The 23,216-nt window shown below is 33.1% G+C and overlaps 2 protein-coding genes across 3 annotated transcripts; one reads left to right on the top strand and one right to left on the bottom strand.

Annotated features, from left to right (window-relative positions):
- Positions 1-55: 55 nt before the first annotated feature.
- Positions 56-10,222, bottom strand: LOC18107024 (dynamin-related protein 3A). Of its 2 annotated transcripts, XM_052448522.1 has the most exons (21): positions 9,584-10,220; positions 7,986-8,268; positions 7,878-7,906; positions 7,678-7,779; positions 7,015-7,083; positions 6,860-6,919; positions 6,596-6,709; positions 6,155-6,203; positions 5,934-6,043; positions 4,079-4,171; positions 3,839-3,931; positions 3,624-3,761; positions 3,085-3,198; positions 2,874-2,973; positions 2,736-2,765; positions 2,507-2,661; positions 2,278-2,424; positions 1,543-1,595; positions 1,319-1,418; positions 586-826; positions 56-462 (listed from the first exon to the last, which is right to left on the bottom strand). In XM_052448522.1, exons 1-21 carry the CDS (start codon positions 9,971-9,973, stop codon positions 455-457), a joined length of 2,478 nt encoding a protein of 825 aa, XP_052304482.1. In that variant the 5' UTR covers positions 9,974-10,220; the 3' UTR covers positions 56-454. The 2 variants fall into 2 exon arrangements, with proteins under 2 accessions (XP_052304482.1, XP_052304481.1); XM_052448521.1 differs by having other exon boundaries at positions 56-826; positions 9,584-10,222.
- Positions 10,223-18,364: 8,142 nt separating this feature from the next.
- Positions 18,365-21,961, top strand: LOC18107022 (isoprene synthase, chloroplastic). Its single transcript, XM_006372940.3, has 7 exons — positions 18,365-18,689; positions 19,619-19,886; positions 19,968-20,343; positions 20,447-20,665; positions 20,764-20,902; positions 21,000-21,248; positions 21,328-21,961. The coding sequence occupies exons 1-7, from the start codon at positions 18,456-18,458 to the stop codon at positions 21,628-21,630; spliced, it is 1,788 nt and encodes a 595-aa protein (XP_006373002.3). The 5' UTR covers positions 18,365-18,455; the 3' UTR covers positions 21,631-21,961.
- The last annotated feature ends 1,255 nt before the right edge of the window (positions 21,962-23,216 follow it).

Below are 23,216 nucleotides of genomic sequence, written 5' to 3'. Positions count from 1 at the left end.
ATCCATCCATATTGTCTGTAAAGACGTATTTAAGTTGCACTCAACACCTGGAAAATCAAATGAACGAGTAGCTAAATTTCAAGCGTTTGAATTTTGCAAGCTCAACAGGGCTAAAAGCTAACAAGCACCACAAGGCACTATCAGAGCTCCTTCAAAGTTTTATTTGATCAAAATGAAACTATCTTGACATTTTTCAGTGAGGCAAATCGATCAAAATAGCACTTGGTCAAAAAATATATAAATATATATACACATATATTAAGGGTTGCGGCTACTGCTTCTGACAGGAAAAGGGAAAGGGAAAGTAGATCATTTGCCCCCTGTTATTCTTCCTGGAACCTTGTAAAAATTGCAATTATAATCCTATATCAGAGAATCAAAAGGAATGAAGGGGAGAAGGCGCAACTTTCAGGATTGCTTGCATCTTTCGGAGCCACCTTTGAAAGTTGGAATCTCAATAATCTGGAAGTTGCATGTGTAGAGTGTGACTTAGCAATTAAACAAATATAATATGATGGACACTTTAAGAAATTTTGACCAATATACTCGATCAAATTGCTTAAAAGTCTACTGTTGGATAGAGACCTGGCATGTAAGTACGTCCACTTCCATTAGAATCAGAATATAAATGTGGCTGTAGCTCCCCTGAGTGGGATGATCTACGGGACTTCGGGTTCTTAGGAGAAGCTGAGTAGGAATCACTGGAACCAACGCCATGCATTGTTGATGTTGGCAGTCCATGGATCTTTGGCAATCCTGTGGAATCAGATCCCAAACTATATCCTCTTTCAACAGTTTCAGCTTCCAATGGCAATTCATCTAATGTCTGAAAAGAAACAATACCAGCCAATTACATGTCAGGTAATTGTCTGCAAATCTACATTTGCAATGCAGAAGCAGCTAAAGAACCTCACGACAACAGAGCAATTAAATATCATATCTATATCTGGTGACGAAAGCCTACCGATGCTTGCTAGCTTTTGAATAGCAAATAAGTTCTCCAAGAGGAGGGGGGAAATAAAAAAAGGGTTACTAGATGCAGAAGGTAAACAAGATGCTAAGCAAGAAAGATTTGAATCTTAAAGCTCACCCCATTTGACAAAACTCTTACTTGCCCAGCAATAAGCCAGATAAATGTTTTGCATATACATGTAGATACCACCAATTGACATGTACACGTCTAGTTGAAAGAAAATTAACTCCAAGCCTCACACATCACAGAGCTTATGGAAAATTAGACTCTAATATAACCATAATAGAATTCAAGGACAGTGTAAGTGCGAATGGTTCTACTGATTGGAGAGTCATGAAAACACACCCTAAATGCTTGTTGGAGAACTCGGAGTGATTCTCGTGTCTGCTTTCTCTTCATCGCTATCTCATCATGTTCCTGCAACATCTCCTCAAAAAGATTCTCCCTGTTTCAGTAAGAAACAGAAATCCAGGATTAACATATATGACTAGCATACAATAGATGAACTATAACTAAAAGGATGAAATCAGAAAAATTGACTAAAATCAATGTAAGAACTTTGTTGTTACCTGTACAGTTTTCTAATGAAGACATTGTGAAGTTCACGCTTTGTATGGTTTACCTGCATTTAATGAATGAAAGTGACATCAGAAATTATCAAACCTTCTGAAATATGTCCTACTATCCTTGCCAAGATAACCCAAAATGTTATTTTGATTTGAATTTTGTAAGTACAAGACTTGTACATTAGAGAACTTGCCCAAACTTCCATTCCATCATGGTAGTTTTTCTAATGATACAATGATGATGATGATGATGATGATGAAGAAACCAAGGGAGTTTAGGGACATTTTGAAAATATACTCATAAAGCAGCTGTGGACAATGTCTGGATAAGATAGATGCTACTTGTGTTATGCTGCCATATCCAATAATTATTGTTTCTTTAGTACAGATTTCTTAGAGAGGAGAACAATGGTGCTTGCTTACTGATACATCGGAATCTAGTAGATGGTTGGGCAAAAAATTTTGCTAATGTAATTTTTCCTTCTTTTTTTTTTTTAGTCTAAATTATTTACAGCAAAAAATTACAGAGGAACAAGATGACCACAGAGATGGCAGCCAGCAGACCCAAAAAGAGAACAGATATGACTTTATTGAAAAAAAAAAAAAACAAGGGAAAAAACCAACAGAAAGGCCCAAAATAAGACAGCAGATCCCATAACAGCCAAGTGTAATAGCAGTTATACAATGGGGCAAGGGTGTTTGAAAGTAAAAGATACATCCAGATTAATGAAGAATTACCAGAAAGTGCATAATTGCTTTTGGTACAGAGTCCTCGATATTTTTCCGAACAATGTCATAGTATGATTTCAACAGCAATTTTGTGACTGCAATTTCAATAGACTCATTCTCTGAATGGCTTTCTGAAGGCCTCAAGACAGTTGGGGGCTTACAAAACACAAAAATATTCTTGTTAGAAAAAAATGCATTGTGCATAGGCTAGTCAGGGCTAGTATTTGAGACAACATACCTCTCTTAAATGAATCATACTTTGATCAAAGGATTCCATGCTCTGAGCAGGTTCATTGTATGACTTGCTTGTTGAATTTTCTTTAGCATAAACTCGAGAATGGTCACCTCCACCAAAAATTGATGAGATACCCCAACTTGAAACATTTGCAGTCCCTGATAAAACAATTTTAATTATCTAAAAATGGATGTGTATATCCCATTGCAATTTCTGTGGAGTAGAAAATTACCAGCAGGTGGGACCTCTGAAACAGGACGCACTCCCTGTAAGTCACAGAAAGACCAGTATCTTATTACACAAGTTCCAGAATAGTATGCACTACAATAAAATTAAGGATACAACAATGAACAGAAAAACAATAAATAACATGCCTGATCTGGCATGATCCCATTTACTTGTCTGGCCAAAATGGCCCGAGTCTTCATACTCCTTTCAGAAGCTGGTGCCTTATCAGGCTCTAGGGCATCCTAATTAATAAAAAAGTAAAGAGAATAGGGACAAAAGAAATATGTGGTCTAACAAAATCAGAAATCAAATACAGATATAACAGTACTGAAGAAAATTTGCACAACACATACTTTTTGCCTGGGCATAGCTAGAGAAACCTTGGAAGACTTGATCTGCTGCTGTGCGATCTCCACAGCCTTACTCCCACCAATAAAACTTGGGTGGGAGGTATTTATGTAGTCCATCTGCAAAAGAAAGAAAACATTATGTAATCAATCATATAGTACTGACATGGTAAAGAAAACAAAGGACAGAAAGAAGCAAACAGATATGGAACCACTAGGCAAATGAATAACTATGTTTTGGCTATCCTGTAAGAACTTTCAATCACACAAGACAGCAGAAAGGGTCATGATTTGAATCGCAACCAGAGAGTTGCAGGTTCAAGGTCTAAAATTTACAAAGTTTGGCAGGGAAGGCAGGGGGGGAAATGCTCAAAGGTAGCGCAGTCTACCACTCCCAAAACCAACAGAAAGTTTGATCAAAACAAATACAACAGAAAACAAGTCAATACAATGGATTCGCACGAATTAAAAGAAAGGGGAAATATAGCAATATTAACCAGAAAACTTGAACATTAAGATTTTGAAAAATATCGGCATGTTCATACCTCCATTTCAATAATGTGTCCAATCATTGTCTCCGATGGTTCAAGACCATCTCGTAAAAAGTTTCCAATAACTTCGTCCATGCGTTTTCTTAGAACAGGAAACCGCTGGAGTTCATTCACTAGACAGCGATGACTAATCTGAAGAGAGAAATTTTATTTAAAGATCCGACAGAGTAAATTTTGATTCTGAGAGACTTCAATCACAACATCCATACCTTTATTAACTCATCATATATAAACCTGGCACACTGAAGGCTTGGATCTAACAAACGAGCTATTTGCTTCCTGACAAGAACTTCAAATGGCACCTATATAAATGAAAACCAAAATCATCATACAGCTTTGCTTAGAAATAAAACTTCTTTAAGAAGCAAAAGTAAAAACACAAAAAGGGAGTCCACAAGCAAAAGAAAAGGAAACATTTTGTTTTCAGAAAGTGAAAACAATAAACCTACCTCTGGTACAAACAGTGGAGTTCTAGGCCCAGTGGCATTCTGAATGATAGTTTGAATGTCAGCATCAGTCAAGTCCTCACAGGGATCAACCTCCTGCACAACAAATCATGTCACATAAGATTCAGTAAATGAGAGACAGATTACAGTCTGTTTGCCAAAAATAATAGTCATCTTATTCACAGGATGGTAGCTAAGACAAATTCTATATTCACAGGATGGTAGCTAAGACAAATTCTATTGAACAAATGGATCTTAGTAATACTAAGCATACCTCAAACATTTTACTTGTCAGTGTCCAGTGTTAATTTTTTTTTCTTTAAAAAAAAAACAACCTTGACTTTGCGAAACACTAAAACAGATAACTGCTGCTAGACCTAGAAACCATTTGTTTTTAGGTTTCAAAAGTGTTTTTGAAAAAACTTGAAAAATTTTTATTTTTTTCTTTGTTTCAAATTAATTTTATTTTTTGGAGTATTTAGATCGTTTTAATATCCTGATATCAAAAATGAATTTTAAAAAATAAAAAAATATTATTTTGATGCATTTCCAAGCGAAAAACACTTTGAAAAAAAGCCACTACAACAATACCAAACAGGCTCATAGCCATTTAACCTCCCATTGTTTAAAGTAAATGTAGGAAAAGCTTATTTAATTAGCAAATGCAACTATGATGCAAGGGTCCACAAATATTAGTCACTTAAAAGCACCAAATTAGAGGGATGGTATGACCATACCTTAAATGAATCATTTAATTGGCTTATTTTCTCACCCCTTCCCCTCATTAAGTCTGTTTTTGCTACCATGTGGCTTTCAACATGACATGTAGCTCATTGCGATTTTTACTGTTAAGTGTTTTTTTTTTTTTTTTAACTAAGCTAACTTCAAAAGCATCACTACTATGTGGTGCCTTGCTCCTCTGAGAGTACCAGCTTGCTTTCATTGATTATTTGATGAAAGTTGTAAACTTTAGGGAAAAATATTATTTTGAAACTCCAGTAGGAAACTAGATAAAAGACATTGTCAATATGTACAAAAGAACTGTAAACATGAAAGTAACTAAATTTGTATTAGTTAAATGAATTCATGAAATGTAATGGGTAAAGGAACAAAGCAAATATCTTGGAAAATAAGTGTAAAATGTTGCATGACAGGTAGCAGAGCGCATACAGGTATAGCCATGAGGACTCTTGTACAAATTTCCCTAATTGAATTCACAAGCACATAAAACCATGTCTAAATCTCCATGGTTTCATGACATCCTAGAAACCACATTCCATGCAGAACATGATCTCAGGTCTGCATCCACAAATTAATATTTCCATTTACTTGCTGAGAAAAGAATAAAGAAAAGTTAATGTCAGTTTTACAAACCAAAGAGGCATTGGTCTAGAGGTTAAGGATTCAAAAGTAAGGCTCTTGAACTTGGAGTGCACACGTCCAAATCCCCACACCCCAAAATGAAAGGGCTAGTTTTACTAGATTTAGGGCCTATTTGTTTTTGCGTTTCAAAAGTGCTTTTGAAAAAATTTAAAAATTTTTTATTTTTTTTCTTTGCTTCAAATTAATATTTTTTTGGTGCTTTCAAATCATTTTGATGTGCTGATGTCAAAAATAATTAAAAAAAAAACATTATTTTGATGCATTTCTGAGTGAAAAGCAACCGCTACCACACTCTCAAACACCCCCTAAGGGTCTCAGGCTCTCACTCAATTTAAACTAACCAGAAGTTGCATTTCGCTCTCAAGAAGTAGAAAATATCAAGGATGCACATGAAGACGATAGATAGAAATTTACATCAATCCAATTAAATGAACATTTTTCACAAGGCAGAGCATGTAAATATCAATATACATACCTCCAAACTCTTCACAAATATTGATTGAAAAATATAATGAATTCGTGCTCCTCCAGAGAGCTCAGATCTTGACATTTCTTCATTTCTTCCCTCAACCATAGAAGAAAATGCTGTTTCCAACAAGAAACCATTAAACATTAATGATCAAGCTTGAAATGATAAAATATCTATTGAAGAAATACATTATTCTGAATGCAAGCCCAAGGAATAACAAGAGGTACCTTCAGAATATTTTGAAAGAATGTTCAGAATAAGAGTTCCTTGACCAGCCTATTTATTTACAGAAAGTTGGGTAACGAGTTGATTAAAACAATCATATAAAACAAAATAAGCAAGAAGAGTGGACAGCTAGAACATTCTGAAAACAGAAAGGATAATCACAAAATAAGAATTCAAGAGTAATCAAATTATGAAAAATGAGTATGAACAGCCAAAGAAAAAAGTAGGATAATTATCAAGGAAAAGCATCAGCTCAGACAGGTAATTTAGTCAGAAACCAGATCACAACAGGAGGACAAATGCAGATAAAAAGGCTAACATTGTGCTTGGAACAAACCCATGGCTGTGACCAGAAATAAAACAATTAATTGAAAACATTCTCAACCAAGTAACAGGGACACTCTGAGAAAAAAAAATTGAAAATAAAGCAAATAAATACATACCTTTGATTCTGTGATTTCTCCATAGCTTGCATGTTCTTTTGCAACAGAAACCAATGCAGAGCTTATTCGTGATTTCAGCCCTGGAAGTATTGTTTTTATATGTTGCACTAGAATCTGGGGGAAAAGTAACAAAATAAGGTTCATTCAGAGAAAAAAACTCCTATGAGAGTCGTAGCAATAGATGCAGAGTGCAAGGAATCTACTTTGAAATAATTAATCATATCCTTGAAGGTATTCTGAGAGTGAATGCTGCAAAAATTCTACCTGGTTCAGCTTCTTTGCCAGTTGAGGAACACCACAACGATCAGCTAGACCATTATATACCTATAGAACAGCATGGAAGTAAATAGAGCAATCAATTCCTCTACTTGTTTTTGCACCAAATTAGGGGTAACAATAAAGAGATAGGGCTATCATACCGGGCGACTACGGAAGAACTTCTCCTCTGCAGCAAGTGCATCCTTGATACTCCGATTAAGCATGATATCCTGCATCAGGATAGCCATTCAATAGATCAGCCAACCATTGGCTAGAATGCCATCGTTTATACTTGTACAGAAAGTTATGTCATGTTCAATATATGATGGTTCTAATATGCACAACCAGGCAAATTTCAAATTAGTAAAAACAGCATGTCAGATAGGATGATACATCTTCAAAATGCATCCTGTTCCAAAACAACATTGAATCAAACAATTAAGAACAATAAGAGATTTGAAAATCACGAATACTGAAAAAAAGGCTACCATACAGAGAAGTCTTATTCTTTATGATTACCAGTGCTGAATATTACTGTCTACACCCAATCAGAAAATAAACATCTAAATAAAACCACCACCAACACAATTCCTTAAGGGAAAAACTGATGCAATGAGCAAAGCAAGGAAAACATTTTAAAAAACAGAAACAACAGCTGCTAAAACAATTTATCAACCAGTTCACGAAGTATCAGCAAGATAGTAATCTAAACAGAAGAAAAGGTAAAAAAGGAAATGATGAGTTTGTAAGACCCCGACTAAACATCAAGCAGAAGAATGGACCATTAAACAATCAGCATTCTTCCTATGTAGTAACATGATTACCTCTTGACTACGATTCACAACACCAACATAACCAAGTCGAAGCGGAATCACTTTTCCAAGCAACAGATTACGAGCATCAGTACCTCTGTCCATAATATCCAACTGAGTCAAAGAAAAAATGTGTCAACCCTTCTACGGAGCAAGCAAGTTCTTATAGATGTTAAATCAAACAAAAACAATATGTTAAGTAGCAACCTCACCTTTGTAATTACTCCAATGGTTCTATAACCTGTCAACAAATATTAGCATGAGTCCAAAGAAATACACATGACAAAGTCGCTTAGACAGCATTCCAAAAGCAAACATACCATCAGGATCTGCATTTCCTGCAATCTGAAGAGCATCTGAGTTCGCTAAATCTGAATTTGCTGCTGTAACAGCTAGAATCAGACAGCTTGGTTTTTTAATGTATGACATGATCATAGTTCTAATTCTTGCTTCGATATCAGAGGGTTGATCACCCACAGGAACCTTTGTTATACCAGGTAGATCTACAAGTGTGATATCAAGAACATTAGGTGAAAAAATCTTCAAACGAATTTGCTTGTCAGAGACACCTTTGTTGCCTCCTGCTTCCTTAGCAGTCTCGGCCTACAACCAATTCAAAATAATTGAATAATAAGCTGACTGATAACTGAAATCAACATTCAATGAACCAAACCCAGATGCATGGTAAACTATTTCAAGGTTCAGAAAAGCTATTTGAGCCATGCATGTAACAAAGACTCCAAGAAAAATGTTACCATAAGTCAAGCCAAACAAGTTTCATTCTGATAAACAGGTCAAATTTTGCCAAAGGGTGGTTTTGCCCTACTTGTAAGGGAATAATAATAATAAAAAAAAAAAAGTCACATGCTCAATCCCTATGTGCACCTCTACTGTGGCTCAGGAAACATAAACAACACAAAATAACTCCAATATCACTTCAAAAGAAAAAAATATGTAAATTTAACAAAGTCACCAAACAAAAGAAATCATTTTCAGAAAAACAAGCAATAGTTTTTTCCTACTCGCCCTCCCCACCTTCCAAAAATTAAAAAAAAAATCCCAGTAACAATTTCTTCAATCACTTAACCATTCACCTACCTAACTCAACCAAATACATCATTAGCTACACTCAATAAAATCAGTCACGCAAAATCACACCTCCCAAACACTAAAGAACCAAAACAAATCACAATATAACAGTTAACAAATTCAAATTTCCTCCCCATCCATACACTCCCAAAACACCAACTAAAAATTACTCAATTTTTTCCTCTACACTTTTCCTTCAACTATTAACAACTGAATTGCTAAACCAAACTCTAAATTTAACTACACGTTGAACTTCTCCCATTTTTTACACCTCTGTTCAACTATTACTAAACAAAAAACCTGCAAGAGTGCATGCACACATGCAGGAAACCAAACTCAAATTTAGTCTTTTAAAACATTTGCAATGCCCTAATCAGACACATATAATCATTGATCCAACAAATCCACACCTTAATTTCTCTATATTTTTGTTCAACTATTACAAAAATAGCAATACAACCATAAGCGCTCCATAACATATAAGCCTACTCGTCCAACAAAATCGTCCCTTAGTTTCTCCAATCTTTCTCTCCAACTATCACTAATTACAAACACACAAGCACACAAAAACATCTCGAAAATCAAACTATTAAACACTACTAATAGTCACAATCAAGCACAAAATTGATATTCAACTCTGAAACAGTTATAATAGCCTAACCGAACAAACAAACTCGTCAAATGAACAAATCAGACGCCTTTATTTCTCTACAATTTCTCTTCGTTAATCACTAATTACAAAAACAACACAAAATAAACCTCGAATAATTAAGTTCATAAAACATGCAAAAATGAACCACAAATTCTCACTAATCCACCAAATCCGCACCTGAATTTCGCTCCGGATCTCGGAAAAATCATAAAACCGTTTCCCAGGCAAATGCAAGAACTCTCCCCACTCCTCTTCACCACAGCCATCACCTTTCCTTTTAGTCTGCAATAACTGCAAAACCAGCGGCCGCCGCGTACAGATTTCGTTTCCACGTGGCAAGAAATCTCTACCAACAAGTGCTTCCAAAACACTCGATTTCCCACTACTTTGACTCCCTACAACTGCCACCTGCGGCAGCTCAATCGTCGATTGACTACCTAACTGAGCAAATATATCCTGTAACTTGTTCACTATCGGTATCACCGAAGATCCTAGCGGCGCCGCCGATGATGACTGCGGCGGTTGCGATTGTGAAGGTACCGACTGCGATCCTGGTTCCTCCGCCATTGATTCTGGATCCGGAGAGACAAAGAGACTGTGACTGAAACCTTACAAACCCTAGGGTTTCGGAGATTTGTAGAGAGAGAGTGTGTTATTATTTAGAGAGAGAGAGAGAGAACGAAGGTGAAGGTGAAGGTGGTGGTGGTGGTTTTGCGTGTGTGATTGGATTTTGGGAGATGGAGTATGGTGTAGTTTTTGAGTTTTTTTGGTGTGGTCGAGGCTAGAATGAACGGAGGTGTCAAATGGAGTTAACCTGCGCACCTATAAGAATTACAAGAGAGAGAGTTTAAAAATTTTAATAGGGCAGAGGATTTTACTTGTTAGAGTTTGAGTTGGAGACTGTTTGAAAAAAGGCTCTTTTTTTTGGGGTTTTGACTTGTGGAGCAAGATGAGTGATTAAAGGGCTAGTGATTTTGATTTTGTAATTGAGAAGTTTAATCCTCCACAAAAAGTAAAACCTAGTGCTCAAGTTTTGTTTAGATGCTAGTTTAAAATTAATTTTATAAATTAAAAATGAAAATTCTAACTAAAAATAATTAAATTATCAACCATTAAAAAGTAAAATATTATTAGTAGCACTACAATAAAAAACAAATCAACTAGAAATTGACTAGGACTTACCGTTTCAAGATCTGGACTAGTTTGAATTGAAGAGAAACTAGGAAAAAAATTAATCTTTCTAATCTAATTAAAAATTTAAATTAACCTATTTCTTGATCTACCTAAATAAAACTTGGTCAATTGTTTTATTTTAATTCCGACATTGGGCTCCTCTCTCCCCCTCCAAAGCATTCCAAGGCCTAGAATATTGTCCTTTTCCACGATACATAGATGAATCACAAACAACTTTGCATCTTTCTTTGTTTATGGCCATAATATTTTCAAGCCAATTTTAGCATACTAAAATTAAATCTATTTTTCAATCTAATTAGATATAAGTTATTCATATCAAAGTTAAGAGATTTATTGTTAGAAAATAATATAAATCATATCTTGAGACCTTACCTAACAACTAAAATTTTTGGGTTAAGATGGTTTTTTGACATAGTATCAGAGCTTTAATGACCAAGTGATCATGAATTCGAATCTCACCACCTCCATTTATTTGATAAAAATTAAGCACAAAATAATATGGGTCTGTGCAAGTTTCAAGCCCAAATAGCTTTCACTTGAGGGGTGTGTATTAGAGAATAATATAAATTATATCTTAAAACTTTATCTAATCGTTTAAGCTTTTGAATTGAGATGGTTTGATATTTACGAGAACTTTAGTTTTACTATCTAATCTGATAATTGAATTGCAAGAGTGAGCATTTCCCATTTCATATCCGTATCTTCTTTTTTTTTAGTTTAACGTGGGTGTCCGGGCCAGCTTGCGCGCACCTCGACTAATCTCACGGACCCTGAAGTTAACGACCATGTAAGTCTCCAGTGGCCATCATATGAACAACCACAGGGCTCGAACCTGAGACCACAGAGAAAGCAAACCTCTTGGTCTCAAGCTCTTACCACTGAGTCACCACCTAGATGGTTATATCCGTATCTTACATGTTCTTGATGGAGCGATTAGGCTGCGCCAACGAGCATACTCCTTCAAGGCTACAATTGAACTGTTCTCAGACAGAATTTGTGCGGACAAGATTTCTGAATATAAAGTTTTAGATTGGAGCCTATGGTCCCCAATTATGTTGGTTTTCGTTTGCAACAACGAAAGGTTGCTTGGCTATGATGCAAGAAGAGGAGCCAATAAGTTCTGTGAAGAGTGAAAACCTCCAAGCTTTTATAGCAAGTACCATAGTTATTGGGTTCAGTTCAGGGTCTCAGCAACAAAAAGGTATAGATCATTTTTATCATTGGTTCAACTCATAAGTTGTCGGTCATCCAGGGTTAGTTTTATTTATCAAAATAATATTATTTTTTTTAATAATAATTATTATTGACTCAATTTATCATGAATCTATTCACTGAATTAATCAAGTTTGAAAGAGTCAACTTAAATTGAAATTAAATTCAAGTCAAGTTTTGGGTCATAAGTTTAATAAATCACGAACAAATCAAGTTTAATAACTATAATATACAATGCATGAGTAATTTGTATATCCATGCTATATTGTAAAAAATATAAATAAAATTTTCAAGTTTCATAAAATTCTATAAAATTCTTTAGCAACGTCATTATACTCAAACATGTAATTGTTTGGAGTGTTTTTTCATGAAGATAGATTTTTATATTAACACAATTTTTGTTTATCTTAGTCAAATGAGTGTTTTTTAATTGGAAGCATTGCTTATATATATATATATATATATATATAAATAATTGTTTAAGTAAGTAAAAAAAAAGTATTAAAATAGTATGTTTATATTTTGTGTGATTGAAAGCTAACAAAATTATAAACATGATAAAATCATATTTTAAATCTATTTAAATATTTTAATAATAAACAATTAATTTTAATGAGATTTCATAAACCATTTATTGTTAGTATTTTTATTTTCAAATCAAATACAAAATAATTCAAAAAACAAATTAGTAAAATTCAAATAAAGATTTATAGTAGTATCAAAGAACAATATCAAAGTAGAAGAATAAATGAATTTGATAAAAACAATTTTGGAGTGTAAAAAAAGTAAAGAACAAAAAGGTAAAAAAGAAAAGAAAAGAAAAGAAAAGGCGACAAAGGGCCAGTCCCATAGTAGGCCAAATTTTAAAGGTAAAATTGATAAAAAAATAAATTATTATTATTATTATTATTATTTACTACTAGAATTGAGACTTACTATATAGTTTGGGGGCATTTTTAAAGTTTGCCCTTGTTAAATATGGAAAACAAAATATAACACTTAGACAGCAATCTTGTATTGTCACTTAGGAAACTATTTAATTATCTTTATAATATAATTATCGATTTTTTTTTAATTGGGTCACACAAATAAAGTATTGCTTCATTATCACTATGGAAAGAGTTTTAATTATTTTTTTTTCTTTTGGGATATAAAAATATAATAGAATACTGGATTGAAATTATCAATTGAAATATTTTAAAAAAACCAAATAAATTATTAGTGGAAATACACTTTTCTAAGGTGTGTCATTTTTATATATTTTTTATTTTATTTTAAAAATGTACATTTTTGTTGAATATAACCCCAATTGTTGCACAATATATAATAATTACATTAATGGAGCCTTAATATCAATAAATGGCTTGCGGTTTGAAGGTTGAAGGAGCATTTGTTTATTGTTGTTGTTTAAGACCACTAATTTCCTTAGAAGGAAGATTGAAGATAGAAAGTAAGGAGTGGTGATAAAATCTATATCAATAAGTTGCAACCAAAATGCATAGATCTATCTTTGAGTTGGTGGCTCAAATAAATAAATAAATAAATATATATATATATATATATATCTCTTAGCATTGTTTTTAAATTCAAAAATATAAACGTTTTGAAAAATCTTTTCATCAAGATAATTTTTGTTATTAATGTATTTTTTTTTATCTTAGTCGGCATAATATTTTTAACTAGAATTATTATTTTTGTTTGTATATATATAATGATTTTTAAAGTAACTTAGTAAAAATTATCAAAATAGTATATTTATATTTTGTGTTATCAAAAGCTAAAAAAATTTATAAATATGTTAAAATCATGTTCAAAATTTATTTAAAAACTTCAATAATAAAATAATTAATTTCAATTGATTTTTCGTGAATAATTTATTATTATTATCGTATCGTATTTATAATAATTGAAAAAATTATTAAAATTTAAATAAAAATTTGTAATAATATTTAAGAATCGTGTAAAAACTAAAGAGTAAATGAATACTGAAAAAAATAATTATGAGTGTAAAAAAGAAAAACGAAGAAAAGAAGGGGAAAAAGTGAAAAAAAAAAAAAAAGAAGAAAAGGCCAGCAAAGTGTTACGGCTAACGCTTGGCCCCCCTTAATAGGCCAGCCGCGAGCAAGACTGGCCTTGCAGTTTTTTTTCGCTCGCCTCTTTTTTTTTTTTTTTTTTTTTTAAGTGATTGAATAATTGTGCTAAACCCGTGATCTCTAGTCTCCACGTGCCCAACCAACTAAGCTAAAGCATGTATTTGCTATCATACAATTAAAAAAAAAATATATTCACTGAATAGTATTATTTTGGTAATAGTTTTTCTAAAATTCAACTAATAAAGAATTTAGATGGAAACGTGAAAGCTAGTTCAATAACACTTTAATTTCGTGTTTATTTTTATGTTTTAAAAATATTTTAAAAAAAATTATTTTTTTTATTTTTTTTTTACTTTAAATTAATATTTTTTAATATTTTATATTATTTTAATGTATTAATGTTAAAAATAATTTTATAAAAAAATATTTTAATATATTTTTAAATAAAAAAATATTTTAATAAATAACTGTTACTATACTTTTAATTTTTAAATACTTAAATCATTTATGTTAAAAAAAAAAAAAAAAAACATTCTCATAGAATGCGGCTGTGCTATAGGACACATTGGGAACTAGCTATCAGCATACATCAACAATTTTCTATCTGATTAAAATCAAGTCACTAACAAGACATTTTAACCGTGTGAGATTATCTCCTCGTGGCCTAATTTCAAGAAATTAGCATAATTAATTTTAAAAGGCTCAACTAGTTAAATTTTAAATTTATTTTTTAAAAATTATTAGTTTGAATCTTATAAATTTTAAGATCATTAAAGATTTATATAATCATTAATTTTAGAGCCCGTAAAATGAATCAAGATATATAACTGATCTAAACATTGACGATAATAATAATAATAAAAAAATTAGCATATTTATACGCACATGTAATTTCAAATAGTGCAATCAACTATCGTGGGAGAAACCTTTCTAATCAAATCCCTTTTAGCTATTCCTTCAAATAGCTCAACTGATGCGCATCTCACGCTGCGCACTCCAGGAGTGTTCGCAACGTCGCTGCCGTGATTCACGTTTTGGGGGACGATATTGTAATTAAGCCTTACAAAATCCTTTCAATATCTTCGCCGGGAAACGAGGTGGCGCTAACGTCGGTCTTCGCCATTCCCTCCTGCTTTTGCTTGTTCTGTGCAGGTACCACCCGAAGGTTTGAAAAAAGCAGGGCCCGAGTGGAACTGAACGCGCTCTATCTCCGCTAGCCCAGGAGGACTAGTCCTTCCACCGTGCGATGAAGATATTTTTCTCTTCACGCACGACCAGAAAATCGATTATTATCGGCGGAATATTCCATAAATGTTTAAGCTGTATTTTTATTGGTATACAAATCATTGATGGATTCCCGATGGAGCCAATTCAGTTGCTGAAGCTATTTATCAACGAAAACACTGACAAAATATTCACGCTTAAAAATATATTTGCCAATCATTTTTCTGTCGGACAATCTATTTAAGTATAAGGCAGATAGATGATTAAGCATCTACGTTTCTTGCCAGCAAATTAAAAAAAAAAAAAACTAAAAGAGGTGGGAAATTTAATGTACATTTCATCGTGAAAAACTATTTATTTAAATAATATTTTTTTTTCAATTTCAATATCATCATTTATCATTATATTTATTGGAGAATAAACTTTATAATTTTTTTTTAAGGTTATTCTAGTTTCATGATTCAAATTACGTATTTAACCAGTTAACTCGGTTAATTCAAGTGTTTTTTTCTCAATTTTATTATTCAACACTAGGTTGATTGAGAATTAGAGTTCATGATTTGTTTCAATTTGTTTTCTATGAGGTTATTATCATCTCATGACGCGGGTCATGAGTTTGACGAGTTAACTCAGGTTGACTCGAGTTGTTTTTGTGTCTTTTTTGTAATTGATTTTTCAATTTCAATTACATCTTTTAACATTAGATTTATTGAGAATTGAGCTTCATAATTTATTTCAATTTGCTTTCTATTGGGTTATCTCGGTCTCATGATTCAGGTCTCAGGTTTGACAGGTTAACCCAGGTTAACTTAGGTTATTTTTATGGTCTTTTTTTAATTGATTTTTTTTTCAATTTTATCCTTCAACAATATGTTTATTAGAAATTAAGTTTCATAATTTATTTTCATTTGTTTTTTATCATGTTATCATGGTCTCATGATTCAGCATTAATTGGCAAGTTAATCTGAATCGATCCAATATGTTGTTGTCCCAATATTTATAAAAAACAATACCATCTTGAATATTTATTTTAAATCAAACTATGTTTTTATCTATCGTCAAGTTTGCTTTTAGATCCATTAAGTCAACCGGCTTATATCAAATCAAATTTTTTCTACTAAATAAAATTAATAATATCTAAATATTTTTTATATAAAAAAAATAATCTAATCTGCGACGACGCACCGTGTACCTATAATCTAGCTACTACCCACACAACTTACAAGAAATCCCATTTGAAGGGGCCTTGTCATGTTTCAAGCTTTTCGGTCACCCTGCGATGAGAGCCTCGTAGTGTTCTAAAGTTCTTTTCATTTCTTCAATTTCTTTCAGAACCTTAACCTTGTTTGAGATGTAACTGGCATCCGTATCTTTCAATTGAGACAATATTATATATAAGTTGATTTCTTTCCGCAGCTCACCATATGCGGTCTCTAGCTGCTAAATAATAATAATAAAAAACACAATATTATATATAATATTAATGACAAGATTTATTAATAATATAATTATCAACTTAAAATTTAACTTTGATAATTAAAAATAAATTCATAATCTAGCAATTATATTATTTTTATAAAAAATTAATGTCCCGTCAAAATATAAACTAAATAAATTAAATTAACAATATATAATCAATACCCAACTAATTATCTATCATTCATTCAATCTATCATTTATTCAATCTATACTTATTAAATTTAAATTAACACCATTTAATTGCTATGAATTCCACAATTTTTTTTTTTAATTTTTAACTTAATAATAAAACTAACAAAACATGATTGATACCCATTAAATATCTCATAATTTTTTTCGATTTAGCACATCTAAGTTATAAAATCAAACTTAATTAATTAAATTTCAAAAAAGTTTAATTTTTTTTCAAATCTCAAATAAACCTTAACATACAAATCATATTGTAATACAATAAAATTCTATATGAAAAGGTTGAAAACACTTAAATATACAAGTAAACTATAAATACTATACAAAAATATCAATAAATTAACTTAAAATATAAATAAATAGATTTATTTACTTGGTGTAGTAAATATTTTAAAAAAATTTGAATAAAGACAGTTATGATAACACTGTTAAGTACTGAGGCGATTGAATTGAAGATATATAGCCCTAGATTTGTGCCAATATAGAAGGGGGAAGGGTGAATTTTTTGCATTTAAAGAGAAAGAGGAAGAAGAAGAAAAGGGGAGAAGTGGTTGTTGTTAGTTATAATATTTTTAAATTTATTAATGGAATTTTCAACAAAAACCGGTGAATTTTTTTTTTCTTGATTATTTTATCAATAAATAATAACATGTCGTTATTAATAAAATCACCAACAAAATATTTTTTAAATTATTTTTATTCTATTGACAAATTCATCAATGACAGAACATGTTCTGTCATTATTGTTATCAAACATTACAAATAGAATATTTTTTTTTGCCAATAATTCCCTTACTATTTAATAATTTTCTAGCAGTGATAAAGTATTTCCAGTTGAGCATTTAGGGCGTGGGGACCCATAAGCACGAATTGTCACATTTGAGACGTGGAAGGAAGAAAGGATGGATGCATGCATGCTTCCATAATCGTTTGTCATCATGCATGTTCCTTCTTTTTTTTTTCCTGGCTCGAAATTTGGCAGGCGTCAGTGTAAAGGAGCAAAAGACATTGAGAAAATACACATCCATAAAAAAAAAAAAAAGGAAAAAAACAATGGAAAATATACGACCATGAAAACCCTTGATTATGTAACAGTATGATTTACAGACACTCGACCACCGTAAACCTTGCTAATTGCTATCAAAATTTTTAGTCCACGTATTGATGATAACATTCGTAGCACTTGGCCATCACCACAATCTTCAAACCAAAGGCAACGCTACCTTTTCCTTTCAGAACCTGTAATATCTTTTGGAAAATTTTTCTGGTGCTGAATGCATCAAAGAGAGAGAGAGAGAGAGAATCAAGATTCCAGAAGCATCAGTGAATAGGGAAAAATCTGAAACAAAGACCTCTGAAATTGTCACCTTGCATGCCTCTCATGGAAAATATAGCTTCAACTGAACATTCCAGGTCTAATGTTGATTTCCAACGATTTTGACAACAGAGTAACACTTCACCATTTACTACAATCTATGGTGAGCATGATGCCATGTAATAAACAGAAAAAAAATCTAACCAATCTTTGTATCCGATTAGAGCAAGACCTGGAAATTGTAGGTTCTATAAATGAGTTTACGTTTCTTGTATTGGCAATTTGAAACTTTGAGAAGCAAAGAGAGAGAAAAAATCCTGCTGCAGTTTCCATTACTAGAGGCATGGCAACTGAATTATTGTGCTTGCACCGTCCAATCTCACTGACACACAAATTGTTCAGAAATCCCTTACCTAAAGTCATCCAGGCCACTCCCTTAACTTTGAAACTCAGATGTTCTGTAAGCACAGAAAACGTCAGCTTCACAGAAACAGAAACAGAAACCAGACGCTCTGCCAATTACGAACCAAATAGCTGGGATTATGATTATTTGCTGTCTTCGGACACTGACGAATCGGTACGTACGTAAAATCTGCAGGAAAACTCCCCCTTCTCTTTTTCTTGTATTTTTTTTCATTTACAAGTTCTTTGGATCAGCCTGATCCTCCATTTCTTTCATTTAGTGTAATAGGATTTGAAATAAGGAGTTATAACCATAGTTTTCAGACTCCGCCTGGACTCTTACTCGGAAAAAAAGTTGGATATCATTCTCATCAAAACAATGTTATTTTATTCTTTTTTCTTGAAAAAAACAACTCGTGGACTAGGTTTGAATCAGATCACCAGTTAACTGTCGGGTTATTTTTTTTTTAGTTTAAATTAAAATCTAATCTAAGCTAGGCTCTAGGCTGTGAGTTCACTGGATCGGCCATCGGACCTAGTCGAGTTTATTAACAAGATTACTTTTATTTTATTTTGGCTTAGTAGTTTGCTTAGCTAATTATAAATTCAGTCTAGAAAACTAGTCTTTCAGTACATATATCTTGTGACTGTTTGCATTTTTTTGTTTTAAGTTTCATTCTTGTTAAAACTTAAAGGTGACCTTACTAAGATAAACCAACACACTCCTTTAATTTTTAACTATAGTAAGATGATACTATAAAAAAATACTTTCTACTTAGCGATCTCATTTGAATTTGTCAATCCAAGATTCCTGGATTTCTTAATATATCTCCAGATCTTCAAAGTGGATCCGACTCTTCGTTAGGTTGTGGCTAAGTGAGTCCCACTTACAGCTACTGCTCCATGTGGACCGTGCGTGGCCTGCATATGATGGCGCTGGTTCCATCGCCCATTTTTGTGAAAATCAGCCTGGCTGGTCAATTCAGATTAACCAGGCATATGTCAAAATTAAAATGAAGAGGGTTGTGAAGAAGAGAAAAGGAAGAAGCTATGTAGTCATCAATCAATCTCCAATTTCTAACTTTTCATAATGTCATCTTGTAGATTGAAGTATACAAAGACAAGGCCAAAAAGCTGGAGGCTGAGGTGAGAAGAGAGATTAACAATGAAAAGGCAGAGTTTTTGACTCTGCTTGAACTGATAGATAATGTCCAAAGGTTAGGATTGGGTTACCGGTTCGAGAGTGACATAAGGAGAGCCCTTGATAGATTTGTTTCTTCAGGAGGATTTGATGCTGTTACAAAAACTAGCCTTCATGCTACTGCTCTTAGCTTCAGGCTTCTCAGACAGCATGGCTTTGAGGTCTCTCAAGGTATTTAGTTACTTACCTCAATCATTTAATATATCCTTATCTATGAAGTATATTCATGCAGTATGCCCTTGCCATCAACAGAAGCGTTCAGCGGATTCAAGGATCAAAATGGCAATTTCTTGGAAAACCTTAAGGAGGACATCAAGGCAATACTAAGCCTATATGAAGCTTCATTTCTTGCCTTAGAAGGAGAAAATATCTTGGATGAGGCCAAGGTGTTTGCAATATCACATCTAAAAGAGCTCAGCGAAGAAAAGATTGGAAAAGACCTGGCCGAACAGGTGAATCATGCATTGGAGCTTCCATTGCATCGCAGGACGCAAAGACTAGAAGCTGTTTTGAGTATTGAAGCATACCGTAAAAAGGAAGATGCAGATCAAGTACTGCTAGAACTTGCTATATTGGACTACAACATGATTCAATCAGTATACCAAAGAGATCTTCGCGAGACATCAAGGTCAGTCCAAGAACAAAATTTCATGTTCTTACCAAGGTCTAGAAAGCAGGTCAATTAGATTTCTGTCCATGGAAAATAACTTTGCTCCTGCTGTGGCACTCAGGTGGTGGAGGCGTGTGGGTCTTGCAACAAAGTTGCATTTTGCTAGAGACAGGTTAATTGAAAGCTTTTACTGGGCAGTTGGAGTTGCGTTCGAACCTCAATACAGTGATTGCCGTAATTCAGTAGCAAAAATGTTTTCATTTGTAACGATCATTGATGATATCTATGATGTTTATGGTACTCTGGATGAGTTGGAGCTATTTACAAATGCTGTTGAGAGGTTTGTACCAAGAAAGAATTAACCCCTCACCATTTCTGTTCATCATGTTGTTATGATGCTAATCATTTTATTTCCCTCACTATTCCTGGTTGTTTCAGATGGGATGTTAATGCCATCGATGATCTTCCGGATTATATGAAGCTCTGCTTCCTAGCTCTCTATAACACTATCAATGAGATAGCTTATGATAATCTGAAGGAAAAGGGGGAAAACATTCTTCCATACCTAACAAAAGCGGTACAGTATAAATTTCATCATTATTTGCAGAAAACATAGCAGGCTTGCAATTTTCTATTGCTAACCGATTTCTGTTGTAATGTCTTCGTTCCTACAGTGGGCAGATTTATGCAATGCATTCCTACAAGAAGCAAAATGGTTGTACAATAAGTCCACACCAACATTTGATGAGTATTTCGGAAATGCATGGAAATCATCCTCAGGGCCTCTTCAACTAGTTTTTGCCTACTTTGCCGTAGTTCAAAACATCAAGAAAGAGGAAATTGAAAACTTACAAAAGTATCATGATATCATCAGTAGGCCTTCCCACATCTTTCGTCTTTGCAACGACTTGGCTTCAGCATCGGTAAGTTCTTCATATGCCTAAATGTACAGGCCTGTAGCTATCCGTTCCCGCATATTAACATTCCCGTTTGCTTATCCAGGCTGAGATAGCGAGAGGTGAAACTGCGAATTCTGTATCATGCTACATGCGTACAAAAGGCATTTCTGAGGAACTTGCTACTGAATCCGTAATGAATTTGATCGACGAAACCTGGAAAAAGATGAACAAAGAAAAGCTTGGTGGCTCTTTGTTTGCAAAACCTTTTGTCGAAACAGCTATTAACCTTGCACGACAATCCCATTGCACTTATCATAACGGAGATGCGCATACTTCACCAGATGAGCTAACTAGGAAACGTGTCCTGTCAGTAATCACAGAGCCTATTCTACCCTTTGAGAGATAAGTAACAGGTTTTCCATGTTGTAGTCTGCAAGTACAAATAACATATGCTGCATAGAAAATTAAGCCATGTAAATAGGCTATAACTCCATGTCCGGCGGAGTTTTTGCAGCAGCAAGTACCCTCCTGTATTGTGGATGGAGAGTATTGTATATTTTGATTCAGATTGCAAGGAAGAATATATTGAAAAACGATGTAGGAGGCAGATTATTATATATCCGTTTTCTTATTTGAGTGCATTTCAGCTGCTCAGCTCTGTTTGCATCTGTAAGAAAATGGACTAGGCATTCCTGACGAAGAAATAAACAGGCTGTTGTCCTGATTCTTCATGTCCAGTCAATTAGTTAACTACCACCAAATTGCTATTGCTCCATAACATCCTAATTTTCATGTTATTGCTGTCTGCTGATGGAGTCTCCTCTCTTGTAACATGTTACTACCATTATATCAAATTCTGCGGATTTTTGAAGTGCTTTGCTTACATTTCTGTATATTGGCAGATCAGAAATTTCTTACCTGCTAGTTTTTTACCCACAAAAATTTACGAAGCCAAGAGCAGGATCTTGCCAGGTATTTCTCTAAGGTGCTTTCTTCAGGAATTTTTTCACGTAATCATCTTCGGTACTTTAAAACTAGAATATGGCGCTAAAATTACCACACATTGAACCCTGTCATATTTAATTAAATCACTCAATTCGGATGCTGATATAAAGATATTACTGCAAGAATTATTAATATTACCTAAAAACATCTAAAAGATCTGGGTTTTGTGATTGAGTTTCACTGTCAATCTTTTAGATGATATGAACAGGTAACAGTGAACATCCATCACAAAACCCGATCTTTTATATGTGTTTGGTGGTATGAACAGTGACTTTTGTTTTTTCAATTCAATCACTCTCTAGTGTAATTGGATGAAATTGACTTTGAAATTATGGCAGGCCTATACAATTAGAAGACAAAGGAATAAAATGTAAGACACGCATATAATATATGTCTAATTTCAAATTTCACAATTTAAATTTTGATTCTAAAATTTATTTGTCATTTTTTAGTTTTTGTACATGGGAGAGAGTCACCTAAAAATGACTATAGAAAGAAAAAATATTTGGTTGTCGCAATTATGACAACTAAAATAATCAAGTTTGGTGTTAAAATATTCCATTCGATAAGAAGTATTTGATGCTGATGGTTTTTTGCTCTTATCTTACTGGAAAAAAAAAAAGTATAGAGTGTTTAGAAAGATTTGTAGTCTCGATTTGATTTTTAACTAATTTTTTTGCTACTTGGAGGACACATACGAGTTTATTAAGGTTTGATGAATGTTTTTGAGATGCTTTCAAGTAAAAAATTAGTTGGAAATGGATTTTTTGATAAAAAAACACAAGCTTGCCATTCTCCTAGATCCCTCCACTTTGGCTACTGAAAATTGGACAAGTCTATGACATATTGTCTACTGCAACAAATAATACATGATCCATTTTATTTTATTTTTAAAAAATAAAATGGGAATGAAATATCAATCATTTTCCTTAAATAAAAGAAAAAGAAGAAAGAAACAAAGGCCTAGGCCTGACACATAGGTCTGGC

This window comes from Populus trichocarpa, chromosome 17 (assembly GCF_000002775.5).
Source record: "Populus trichocarpa isolate Nisqually-1 chromosome 17, P.trichocarpa_v4.1, whole genome shotgun sequence".
In the NCBI taxonomy this organism is placed as follows: Eukaryota; Viridiplantae; Streptophyta; class Magnoliopsida; order Malpighiales; family Salicaceae; genus Populus; species Populus trichocarpa.
The sequence above is the reverse complement of the archived record's forward strand: the minus strand, read 5'-3'. Positions and strand labels throughout refer to the sequence as shown.